This window comes from Papio anubis, chromosome 10, assembly GCF_008728515.1.
Source record: "Papio anubis isolate 15944 chromosome 10, Panubis1.0, whole genome shotgun sequence".
Lineage (NCBI taxonomy): Eukaryota > Metazoa > Chordata > Mammalia > Primates > Cercopithecidae > Papio > Papio anubis.
This window is the reverse complement of record NC_044985.1, coordinates 87,172,526-87,186,017: the sequence shown is the minus strand read 5'-3', so window position 1 is coordinate 87,186,017 and position 13,492 is coordinate 87,172,526. Positions and strand designations below refer to the sequence as shown.

The 13,492-nt window shown below is 43.6% G+C and overlaps 1 protein-coding gene across 15 annotated transcripts in view; it reads right to left on the bottom strand.

Annotated features, from left to right (window-relative positions):
* Positions 1 to 4,449: 4,449 nt before the first annotated feature.
* The window catches only part of LOC101023797 (cytochrome P450 20A1), a 67,492-nt gene continuing 58,449 nt past the window's right edge, over positions 4,450 to 13,492 (bottom strand). For 9 of the 15 annotated variants that reach the window (XR_001893531.3, XM_009182825.3, XM_031651465.1 and 6 more), the window contains one exon: positions 4,450 to 13,412. Coding sequence is in view for 13 of the 15 variants with exons in the window: in XM_009182825.3 (XP_009181089.2) it covers positions 13,262 to 13,412 (151 nt within the window). In the remaining 2 variants the exon portion in view is untranslated. The remainder of the gene's footprint in view (positions 13,413 to 13,492) is intronic. The other 6 variants (XM_017946813.2, XM_017946812.3, XM_017946814.3 and 3 more) reach the window with 2 other exon arrangements.

The window sequence follows — 13,492 nt, the reverse complement described above, 5'->3', positions numbered from 1 at the left end:
GGAGGGAGGGAAAATAAAGACTGGAAAAAAAGAAAAAGGAGAAAGAAAATACAGTGATGGTTTCACTCCCAGCAGTTCCGTGGGCTTCTTCCCCAATTACAGCTTATGACAGAAGCCTCCTGTCACCTTTGTCATGTAGTTATCTCCAAGTTCCTTCCTATGTTCCTCTCAGCCACTAACCTAAAATATCCTGAGCTATGTATTAGTTTGTTTTCACACTGCTGATAAAGACATATCCGAGACTGGGCAATTTACAAAAGAAAGAGGTTTAATGGACTTACAGTTCCATGTGGCTGGGGAGGCCTCACAATCATGGCAGAAGGTGAAAGGCACATCTCACATGGTGGCAGACAAGAGAAGAGAGCTTGTGAAGGGAAATTTCCATTTTTTTAAACCCATCAGATCTCATGAGACTTATTCACTGTCACAAGAACAGCATGGGAAAGACCCACTCCCATGATTCAGTTAACTCCCACCACCCAGTCCCTCCCACAACACGTGGGAATTCAAGATGAGATTTGGGTGGGGAAACAGCCAAACCATATCATTCCACCCTTGCCCCTCCCAAATCTTATGTCCTCATATTTCAAAACCAATTATGCCTTCCCAACAGTCCTCCCAAAGTCTTAACTCATTTCAGCATTAACTCAAAAGTCCACAGTCCAAAGTCTCAACTGAGACAAGGCAAGTCCCTTCTGCTTATGAGCCTGTAAAATCAAAAGCAAGTTAGTTTCTTCCTAGATACAATGGGGGTACAGGCATTGAGTAAATACAGCCATTCCAAATGGGAGAAATTGGCCAAAACAAAGGGGCTACAGGCCAGAGGCAAGTCCAAAATCCAGTGGGGTAGTAAAATCTTAAAGCTCCAAAATTATCTCCTTTGACTCCATGTCTCACATCCAAGTCATGCTGATGCAGAAAGTGGGTTCCCATGGCCTTGGGCAACTCTGCCCCTGTGGCTTTGTAGGCTACAGCCTCCTTCTCAGTGGCTTTCATGGGCTGGCATTGAGTGTCTGTGGCTTTTCCAGGTGCACAGTGCAAGCTGTTGGTGGATCTACCATGTTGGGGTCTGGAGTATGATGCCCTCTTTTCATAGCTCCACTAGGCAGTGCCCCAGTGAGGACTCTATGTGGGGGCTCTGACCCCACATTTCCCTTTGACACTGTCCTAGCAGAGGTTCTCCATGAGCGCCCTGCCCCTGCAGCAAACTTCTTCCTGGACATCCAGGTGTTTCCAATACATCCTCTGAAATCTGAGCAGAGGTTATCAAACTCCAATTCTTGACTTATGTGTACTTGCAGGTTCAACACCATGTGGAAGCTGCCAAGACTTGGGGCTTGGACCCTCTGAAGCCATGGTCTGAGCTCTATGTTGGCCCCTTTCACCCACGGCTGGAGTGGCTGGGACACAGGACACCAAGTCCCTGGGCTATACACAGCACAGGGACCTTGGGCCCAGCCCACAAAACCACTTTTTCCTCCTAGGCCTCCAGGCCTGTGATGGGAGGGGCTGCTGTGAAGACCTCTGACATGCCCTGGAGACATTTTCCCCACTGTCTTGGGGATTAACATTTGGCTCCTCATTACTTATGCAAATTTCTGCAGCCAGCTTGAATTTCTTCTCAGAAAATGGGATTTACTTTTCTATCGCATTGTCAGGGGCAAATTTTCCAAAGCTCTGCCTCCCTTATAAAACTGAATGCTTAACATCACCCAAGTCAACTCTTAAATGCTTTGCTGCTTAGAAACTTCTACCAGATACCCTAAATCATCTCTCTCAAGTTCAAAGTTCCACAAATCTCTAGGGCAGGGGCAAATGCCAACAGTCTCTTTGCTAAGACATAGCAAGAGTCACCTTTGCTCCAGTTCCCAACAAGTTCCTCATTTCCATCTGAGACCACCTCAGCTTGGATTTCATTGTCCATATCATCATCAGCATTTTGGTCAAAGCCATTTAACAAGTATCTAGGGAGTTCCAAACTTTCCCACATTTTCCTGTCTTCTTCTGAGCCTTCCAAACTATTCCAACCTCTGCCTGTTACCCAGTTCCAAAGTTGCTTCCACATTTTTGGGTATCTTTTCAGCAGTGCCCCACTCTACTGGTACCAATTTAGTGTATTAGTTTGTTTTCACACTGCTGATAAAGACATACCTGAGACTGGGCAATTTACAAAATAAAGAGGTTCATTGGACTTATAGTTCTATATGGCTGGGGAAGCCTTACAATCATGGCAGAAGGCAAAGAGGAGTTTAAGTTACATCTCATGTGGATGGAAGCAGGCAAAGAGAGAGCTTGTGCATGGAAACTCCCCGTTTTAAAACCATCAGATCTCATGAGACCCATTCACTATCACAAGAACAGCACAGGAAAGACTTGCCCCCATGATTCAGTCATCTCCCACCAGGTCCCTTCCACAACACGTGGGAATTATGGGAGTTACAAGATGAGATTTGGTGGGTGACAGAGCCAAACCATATCAAGCTGCTTCCCAACCCAGTACCCAGAGAGCTCTGGGTGCTAGAAGATTCAAGGTGGTAAAGCTCTGGGACATGAGACTGTGGGGTTCTCCCTCCTGGGGAGAAACACAGGAAAAGACAGAGAACACAGTAATAATGCTTGTATGTTTTGTTTACTGCTATACCCCCAGTGTGTAGCATAAGATCTGGCACACATGCTCAATAAGCAACTATTGTCTGACAAATGGGTCCCATTTCTTTGGCTGGGAATGGAAAAATCAGGGCAGGGATAGGAGTCAGTGAAGCTAGAGGATACACTGGGCTCTGGCAGAAGAGAGGTGGAGGTAAGGGAGAGAATATGGTATTCAGGTGGTTGTTTTAAGGCTATGGTCATTCTTAGACTAGAGAATCTCTGGACCATATATAGTTGAAGGAATTTGTCTCTAGATCATGTTGGGCAAAATGGGTTCTGTTCTATAAGAGACTACTTCTATGAAATCTGGATTTTACAGGAACTGGTTTCAGAGATGTTATTGGAAAAAAGAGTACCTTCATCAAATACATTTGGAACATTCAGAGTTTAACCAAATTAAAGTAGGTTCTTTTTTTTTTTAAGACGGAGTCTCGCATTGTCACCCAGGCTGGAGTGCAGTGGCGCGATCTCGGCTCACTACAAGCTCCGCCTCCCGGGTTCAAGCCATTCTCCTGCCTCAGCCTCCTGAGTAGCTGGGACTATAGGTGCCCACCACCATGCCCGGCTAATTTTTTTTATTTTTAGTAGAGATGGGGTTTCCCCATGTTAGCCAGGAACATCTCGATCTCTTGACCTCATGATCCGCCCACCTCGGCCTCGCAAAGTACTGGGATTATAGGCGTGAGCCACCGCGCCTGGCCTAAAGTAGGTTTCTTTACATAATGTATATTATAAATATCTGAGAAAGAATATAGTATGGAGAATCTGAGAATGAATATCAAGGAAACTTCTCAGAGTATCTCACAGGATGGTGTTTCATGAGACATTGTGGGAAATAATGCTCTCACTAACCTCGTAAAAAAACCCTTATCTTTGAACATTTCTTGGTTCAATGATCATCTAATGATAAGACATAGAAGGAACAGGATGGGGCTGGGTGCGGTGGCTCACGCTTGTAATCCCAGCACTTTGGGAGGCTGAGGAGGGCAGATCACCTGAGGTTGGGAGTTTGAGACCAGCCTGGCCAAGATGGAGAAACCCGTCTCTACTAAAAATACAAAAAATTAGCTAGGCATGGAGGCACTCACCTGTAGTTGCAGCTACTCGGGAGACTGAGGCAGGAGAATCGCTTGAACCCGGGAGGTGGAGGTTGCGGTGAGCCGAGATTATACCATTGCAGTCCAGCCTGGGCAACAAAAGCAAAACTCCATCTCAAAAAAAAAAAGGAACACGATGGGCATGGTGGCTCATGCCTGTAATCCCAACACTTTGGGAGGCCGAGGTAGGTGGATCACCTGGGGTCAGGAGTTGGAGACCAGCCTGGCTAACATGGTGAAACTCCGTCTCTATTAAAAATACAAAAAAAATTTAGCCGGGCATGGTAGCGCGTGCCTGTAGTGCCAGTTACTCGGAGGCTAAGGCGGAAGAATTGCTTGAACCCAGGAGGCGGAGGTTGCAGTGAGTTGAGATCGCACCATTGCACTCCAGCCTGGGAGGCAAGAGCAAAACTCCATCTCAAAAAAAAAAAGGATACAGAAGGAAAAAATGACTACTTAGTTACCAACTATTTTAGTTGTGTTTTGTATAGTACTATATTATAAATCGATGTTCATATCTAATACAGGCATGAGTGGAAGGCAGGCATACAACATCCTCTTAAACACTTCTATTAATGGAGTATTCAGCACATCACAAAATAGCTTTATGGATAGTTTGGCTTCTGAATTTTCTTTAACTATTAAGTAACATCAATCATTTCCTTTATTCTGTATGCACAGAACACCGACAATAAAGATTTCATTCATTTACTCAAAAATATTTATTGGTTGCCTTTTTGGGGACAGATACTTTATGACTTTATGACAGTTACAATGGTAAAGTAACAAAATTTCATTTTATACCATCATGTGTTTAAAGTTAAAATAAGTATTTTAGATGTAAATAAACATTTTTAAAAAAATTACCAAACAGGATATGTGTAACTTATTTGCTCATGGCATTTTATCACATACTATAACAAGGTCTATTTATCACATACTATAACAATATCTATTCCCAGTCTCTAGAAAGTCAGTCAATGGGCCAGGCGCAGAGGCTCACACCTGTAATCCGAGCACTTTGGGAGGCCGAGGCAGGCAGATTACAAGCACAAGAGATGGAGACCATCCTGGCCAAAATGGTGAAATCCCATCTCTACTAAAAATAAAAAATTAGCTGGGCGTGGTTGGCGCAACTGTAGTCTGAGCTACTCGGCAGGCTGAGGCAGGAGAATCGCTTGAACCTGGGAGTGGGAGGCTGCAGTGAGCTGAGATGGCGCCACTGCACTCCAGCCTGGTGACAAAGTGAGACTCGGTCTCAAAAAAAAACGACAGCCACCGAACTGCAAACCAATTAAATTGGTAGAACAGGAAGAGTGTGATTTATTACCTTGTTTATAGCCTGAATGTCTTACAAAATGGATCCAAACTCAAACTTTACAATTATCCATTTAGTGTCATAAAATTCTATAAGTCAAATATTAAAATTGATTTATAAGTCTATTCCGTTTAAAAAAGCCTATTCCCTGAAACCCTTACAAAAATTAATAAAGGAATATGTTTAACTTTTATTTATTTATTTGAGGGTTGTGCTTTGTCACCTAGGCTGGAGTGCAGTGGCATGATCATGGCTCACTGCAACCTCTACCTCCTGGACTCAAGCAATCCTCTCACCTCAGCCTCCTGAGTAGTTGGGACTACAGGTGTGCACCAGCACACCTGGCTAATTTTTGTATTTTTCGTAGAGATGGAGTTTCGTTATGTTGCCTAGGCTAGACTCAAACACCTGGACTCACCCAATAAGCCTGACTTGGCCTCTCACAGGCGTAAGCCACCACGCCCGGCTGGAAAATGTTTAAAATTTATTAAGTGAAAAGTAGATCATGCTGCAATGAACATACTATGCAAAAATGTATGTGTGTGGAACAGGGGAAAATATAAACAGTTGTAGAAATGTGGTTAGTTTGGTAGCATTCTTTTTCCTTTTAAAAATTCCTTTTTTTGACCGGGTGCTGTAGCTCACACCTGTAATCCCAGCACTTTGGGAGGCTGCGGTGGGCAGATCACAAGGTCAGGAGATCAAGACCATCCTGGCTAACATGGTGAAACCCCGTCTCTATTAAAAATACAAAAAATTAGCTAGGCATGGAGGCACTCGCCTGTAGTCGCAGCTACTTGGGAGGCTGAGGCAGGAGAATCGCTTGAACCGGGGAGACAGGTTGCAGTGAGCCGAGATCATGCCACTGCACTCCAGCCTGGGCTGAGACCTCCAGAGTCTGGCTGAGACCTCTGGAGTCTCACTCTTTCACCTAGGCTGGAGTACAGTGGCGCGATCTCGGCACATTGCAACCTCCACCTCCCAGACATTCTCCTGCCTCAACCTCTCAACTAGCTGGGATTACATTCGCCCACCTCCACGCCCACTAATTTTTGTATTTTTAGTAGAGATGGGGTTTCCCCATGTTGGCCAGGCTGTTGTTGAACTCCTGACCTCAAGTTGTACGCCCACCTCAGACTCCCAAACTGCTGGGATTATAGGTGTGAGCCACGGTACCAGCCAAAAATTTCCTTTAATATTAGTGGTATATTATTCCCTCAATACTTTTTTTTTTTTTTTTTTGAGACAATCTTGTTTTATTGCCTAGGCTACAGTGCAGTGGCACAATCTCAACTCACTGCAACCTCCACCTCCCAGGTTTTTTTTATTTTTCCTCATGCCTCAGCCTCCCAAGAAGCTGGGATTACAGGCATGTGCCCCAAAGGCCAGCTAAATTTTTTCTTTTTTTCTTTTTTTTGTTGAGATGGACTTCCGCTCTTGTCACCCACACTGGAGTGCAATGGCGCGATCCTGGCTCACTGTAACCTCCAACTCTTGGGTTCAAGCAATTCTCCTGCCTCAGCCTCCCGAGTAGCTGGGATTAGAGGCACCTGCCACTATGCCTGGCTACTTTTTGTATTTTTAGTAGAGATGGGGTTTCACCATGTTGGCCAGGTTGGTCTCAAACTCCTGGCCTCAAGTGATTCACCTGCCTTGGCCTCCCAAAGTGCTGGAATTATAGGCCCGGCCTATTTTTTCAATAATTATGAATAGTACATCATTTAAACCTATTGCTTGATCCTTCCTTAAATAACTAAATATACCACTGGCCATCATAGTGAAAACCTGTCTCCACTAAAAATACAAAAAAATGGCCGGGCACAGTGGCTTACGCCTGTAATCCCAGCACTTTGGGAGGTCAAGGAGTGTGAATCACCTGAGGTTAGGAATTCAAGACCAGCCTGGCCAACATGGTGAAACCCTGTCTCTACTTAAAAAATAAAAAAATTAGCTGAGTATAGTGGCACATACCTGTAATCCCAGCTACTCAGGAGGCTGAGGCAGGAGAATTGCTTGAACCTGGGAGGCGGGGGTTGCAGTGAGCCAAGATCGTGCCACCACACTCCAGCCTGGGTGACACAGCGAGACTCTGTCTCAAAATAAATAAATAAATAAAACATAAAATAGAAAGGGGCTGAGCGCGGTGGTGCGTGCTTGTAATCCCAGCACTTTGGGAGGCTGAGTTGGGCAGACCACGAGGTCAAGAGTTCGAGACCAGCCTAACCAACATGGTAAAATCCTGTCTCTCTTAAAAATACAAAAATTAGCCAGGTGTGGTGGCATGCACCTGTAACCCCAGTTACTCAGAGGCTGAGGCAAGAAAATCGCTTGAACCAGGGTGGCATAGGTTGCAGTGAGCCGAGATCATGCCACTGCACTCCAGCCTGGTGACAGACTGAGACTCTGTCACACACACAAAAAAAAGATAAAGAAAGAATGACAAAAATCTGTGCCTACATTCAGAATGACAAGAATACTAATGTTCTGGTTGTAGAAAATACTATTGGTTCAAATATGTTAAATGCAAATATTTTGTATAATATATATAAACTACATATGCATAAAAAGAGTATCTATATTAGAATCTTTTTTTTTTTTTTTTTTTTTGAGACAGGGTCTTGCTCTGTCAATCAGGCTGGAGTGCAGTGGCACTACCATGGCTCACTGTAGCCTTGACCTCCTGAGCTCAAGCCATCTTCCCGCCTCAGTCTCCTGAATAGTTGGGACTACAGGTGGTGCCACCAAGGCTGGCTAAGTTTTTAAATATTTTTTAGAGACAAAGTTTCATCACGTTGCCCAGGCTGGTCTCAAACTTCTAAAAGCTCAAGAAATCTGGCCTCCTCGGCATCCCAAAGTGCTGGACTTACGGGCATGAGTCACTGTGCCTGGCCTACATTAGAATCTTAACAGTGGGGCTGAGCATGGTGCCCCACGCCTGTAATCCCAGCACTTTGGGAGGCCGAGGTGGGCAGACTACTTGAGGTTAGGAGTTCAAGGTCAGCCTGGCCAACATGGTGAAACCTCATCTGTACTAAAAACACAAAAATTAGCCAGGCGTGGTGGCACATGCTTGTAATCTCAGCTACTTGGGAGGCTGAGGCAGAAGGATCACTTGAACCTGGGAAGCAGAGGTTGCAGTGAGCCAGGATGGTGCCACTGCACTCCAGCATGGGCGACAGAGAGCGAGACTCAGTCTCAAAAAAACAAACAAAAAAAAAAACCCAGAATCTTAACAGTGGTTAACTTCAAATAGTGAGACTATTAACTGAGTTTGACATTTTTGTGTTTTCCTAGATTTTTCTATAATAAACATTATTACTTCATAATAAAGCAGTAAAGATTTTTATACAAACTATTTTAAGATAAAAGAAACAAATTTTGACATAGGGGTTATAAATAAGATAGAATCTATTTATATAAAAAAAGGAACTATACTTTTGTGAGATAGATAAGTATCATTTTGTGAGATAGATAAGTATCATGTAAGTTTTTTGATTTTTCCCAAACACATGCACACAATTAATATTGCCTTAAATTTTGTTAGCACAAGTTTGAAAGAGCTCTTTGGTTCATAAAAAAGATGTTTTTTGGACCAGGTGCAGTGGCTCATACCTGCTATCTCAACACTTTGGGAGGCCCAGGTGGGAGGATCACTTGAGCCTAGGAGTTTGAGACAAGCCTGGGTGACGCGGGGAGACACTGTCTCAAAAAAACAAAAACAAACAGCTGGGCATGGTGGCTTGCACATGTAGTCCCAGCTACTCTAGAGGCTGAGGTGAGAAGATCGCTGGATCCCAGAAGGTGGAGGCTATAGTAAGCTGTGATCACGCTACTGCACTCCAGCCTGGGCAACAAAGCAAGGCTCTGCCTCAAAAAAAAAAAAAAAAGAAAAAGAAAAGAAAAAGAAAAAAGTTATGTGCTTATTTTTTTTTCTTTCTGGGGGACAGAGTTTCATTCTTGTTGCCCAGGCTGGAGTGCAATGGCACGATCTTGGCTCACTGCAACCTACGCCTACTGGGTTCAAGCGATTCTCCTGCTTCAGCCTCCCAAGTAGCTGGGATTACAGGCATGCTCCACCATGCCTGGCTAATTTTGTATTTTTGGTAGAGATGGGGTTTCTCCATGTTGGTCAGGCTGGTCTTGAACTCCTGACCTCAGGTGATCCACCCGCCTCGGCCTCTCAAAGTGTTGGGATTATAGGCGTGAGCCACTGCAACTGGCTGGTTTTGTTTGTTTTTCTGTGTGTGTGTTTTTTTTTTGAGATGGAGTTTTGCTCTTGTTGCCCAGGCTGGAGTGCAACGGCATGATCTCAGCTCACTGCAACCTCCGCCTTCCAGGTTCAAGCGATTCTCCTGCCTCAGCCTCCCAAGTAGCTAGGATTACAGGCATGCTCCACCATGCCTGGCTAATTTTGTATTTTTGGTAGAGATGGGGTTTCTCCATGTTGGTCAGGCTAGTCTCGAACTCCCGACCTCCGGTGATCTGCCCGCCATGGCCTCCCAAAGTGCTGGGATTACAGGAGTGAGCCACTGTGCCCGGCCATGCTTATGTTTTTTAACAATACACTTCTGAACTATCAAAAAGAATAAAAATCAGTGAAGTAGTTTTTAAAAATCCCAAAAGCTACAAAACTTAAATTACTTACTTCAATATCAATTAAAAACTCATTTGATAGTTCAATAACTTGGGTCCTGCTAGAATCATTCTATAAGCCATCAGTGACACTGAAGTGGCCAAAATTTGAGTCATTTGATAAGTACAAAGAACACATATTTTTGTCATGTGCATGACAGCAAATGAATAACTTAGTTAATATAAACAGTATTTTTATTTAAAAAATTATCTAGTGAATAATTTCTTTTTAATCCTTTGTTAGTCATGTAACCATGGATAAAACATACTAATTGAGCTGATTCCTTCATGCTCTCTTTTCCTTGATTCCAATCATTATTAGTTATTCTACACTTGCCTCATTTATTGACAATTATGCCTACTGGCTGACTCTGGTTCAACTGTCCTATTTTTGCTTTCATCATTGTTTATCATATCTCACTTGCTTTAAACTCCACCTCTTTCATCTCATCTGATCTGACACTCGGTTTACATATCAATTGGCTACTCTAATCTTCTACTGCCAGTTTCCAACCCATTCAAGGTACTTGGGTAACAAAGGAAGATGCTCTATACACACAAAACCACAGAAAATAAGTGGGAAGGGATAATAAATTTCACTTAAAGTTTTAGAGTTTTTTTTTTTTTGAGATGGAGTTTCACTCTTGTTGCCCAGGCTGAAGTGCAATGGCGTGATCTTGGTTCACCGCAACCTCCACCTCCCGAGTTCAAGCAATTCTCCTGCCTCAGCCTCCCAAGTAGCTGGGATTACAGGCATGCGCCATCACGCCTAATTTTGTAATTTTAGTAGAGATGGGGTTTCTCCATGTTGGCCAGGCTGGTCTTGAATGCCTGACCTCAGGTGATCTGCCCGTCTCGGCCTCCCAAAGTGCTGGGATTATAGGCATGAGCCACCGCAACCGGCCAAAGTTTTAGAATTTAAGTTATTCCAAAAATTATTTGTTTTTCAAGAATAAAGACTGCATCCAATTAAATTCTGTTAACTGGTAATGACTAGGTCTAAAATGTTAGGTATTTACCAATAAATTACATAAAATAACTCAATAACAAAGGGTTTTTTTTTTTTTTTTTTTTTAAAGAGATAGGGTCTCACTTTATCACTCAGGTTTGGCTGAGTGGAGTGTTGTGATCACAGCTCACTGAAGCCTCCAACTCCTGGGCTCAAGCAATGCACCCACCTCAGTCTACCAGAGTACATTCTTGAAAGTAAAATTACAAATGAAATTTAGCAGTGTTAAAAATAAGCCCACTTGCAGATAATTATCGTTTTTCTTCCTTTCTTTCCTCACTATCTGTACTTGGCATATTTCCTATGGTGGCTGTCTTAAAAAAAAAAAGAATCCTTCATAAATAGTGTAGCCAAAAAAGCTGGACTAATATACAATGCCATCAACAAAGTATTATATATAAAATTTATAAGTGCTAAAGTGTAATTTTGAAAAATACTTAAAATATATATATGTATTTTTTTGAGACAGTCTTGGCCCAGTCGCCCAGGCTGGAGTGCAGTGGCATGATCTCAGCTCACTGTAATCTCTGCCTCCCAGGTGCAAGCAATTCTCCTGCCTCAGCCTCTCAAGTAGCTGGTACTACAGGCGCACACCACCATGCCCAGCTAATTTTTTGTAGTTTTAGTAGAGATGGGGTTTCACCATGTTGACCAGGATGGTCTCAATCTCTTGACCTCGTGGTCCACCCACCTTGGCTTCCCAAAGTGTTAGGATAACAGGCATGAGCCACTGTGCCCGGCCTACTTAATATATTCTTGAAATAGCTCCCTCAACTTTTTTTTTTTTTTAGAATGAGTTTTACTCTTGACACCCAGGCTGGAGTGCAGTGGCACGATCTCGGCTCACTGCAACCTCCACCTCCTGGGTTCCAAGTGATTATCCTGCCTCAGCCTCCTGCATAGCTGGGATTACAAATGTGCACCACCACACCTGGCTAATTTTTTTTTTTTGTATTTTTGGTAGAGACGGGGTTTCACCACGCTGGCCCAGCTAGTCTCGAACTCCTGACCTCAACTGATCCATCTGCCTTGGCCTCCCAAAGTGCTGGTATTACAGGCATGAGCCAACGAGCCCGGCCTTTTTTGTTAGACAGGGTTTTGCACTGTTGTCCAGGCTGGACAGTGGTGTGATCACAGATCACTGCAGCCTTAACCTCTCCTGGTCTCAAGTGATCCTCCCACCTCAGCCTCCAGAATAGCTGGGACTACAGGTGTGTGCCACCATGCCCAGTAATTTTTTTTTATATTTATAGAGACAGGGTCTCCCCATGTTGCCCAGGCTGGTCTCGAATTCCTGGGCTCAAGCAATCCATCAGCTTTGGCCTTCCAAAGTTCTGGGATTATAGGCATGAGCCACTGTGCTCTGCCCGAATATTTGGTTACTTCCTAGTGAGACTAAACACTTTTCTAAAAGTTGGTTAGCCATGCTATCCTATAAAAGCTGTTTGTTCATGTCTTTTGTCCATTTATCTTTTTTTTTTTTTCTTTCCTTGAGACAGAGTCTCGCTCTGTGGCCCAGGCTGGAGTGCAGGGGTGCGATCTCGGCTCACTGCAAGCTCCGCCTCCCAGGTTCAAGCGATTCTCCTGCCTCAGCCTTCTGAGTAATTGGGATTACAGGTGCACACCACCATGCCCAGCTAATTTTTGTGTGTGTGTGTTTTTAGTAGAGCTGGGGTTTCACCATGTTGGCCAGGCTGATCTCGAACTCTTGACCTCACGTGATCCGCCTGCCTCAGCCTCCCAAAGTACTGGGATTATAGGTGTGAGCCACTGCGCCCGGCCAATTTTTTGTATTTTTGGTAGAGACAGGGTTTCATCATATTGGCCAGGCTGGTCTTGAATTCTGGACCTCAGGTGATCCACCCACCTTGGCCTCCCAGAGTGCTGGGATTACAGGTGTGAGCCACCACGCCCGGCCAATTTTTTGTATTTTTAGTAGAGATGGGTTTCATCATGTTGGCCAGGTTGATCTCGAACTCCTGATCTCAGGTGATCCACCCACCTCAGCCTCCCAAAGTGCTGGGATTACAGGCATGGGCCACCACTCTTAGCCAATTTTTTGTATTTTTAGTAGAGACGGGGTTTCATCATGTTGGCCAGGCTGGTCTCAAACTCCGGACCTCAGGTGATCCACCTGCCTTGGCCTCCCAAAGTGCAGGGATTACAGGTGTGAGCCACTGCACCCAGCCTATGTTTCTATTTTATGCATATTCAACAAATGTGATTCCCCAACTTCTGCAAAATAATTTCTTTCTTCAAGAACACTGATTTTAGAGCCCACAGTAAGAATATAAAAATAATGGCAAAGAAAGTGAAAAAACAAAAATAAAAAGTAGAAATCTAAAGTTTCCCATTAAAATGATCAATATACTGTGCAGTAAGTCAAATGTGTATAATGAAGAAAATATGATATATAAAAATCCAAATTTACAAAATTAAGTACAAATAGGTGTTTATATTACAAAGTGTTACTGGTTTATAAAAGGATTCAACTCAGATTTTTTAAATGGTTGTTTTCCTCAATCAATTTAACAATGATTTTAAATGCATAAAATTTTAATATCTCTTTGAGACAGTGATCCAAGCTTCTTCCCTTGACGATGTTACCAGTTCATACTTTGTTTCAATAACTTGTCCCTCCACAGAAAGTAGGTGCAGTCTCTTCACCAATACACTAAGAAGTACTGTGGTCACCATATATGCAAACCTAGTCAGGAAGAAAGTCAACTAGTTACTAAAGATTAAAAAGTATACTTTAAGCCTGCATGCTCTGCACACGAACCCCAG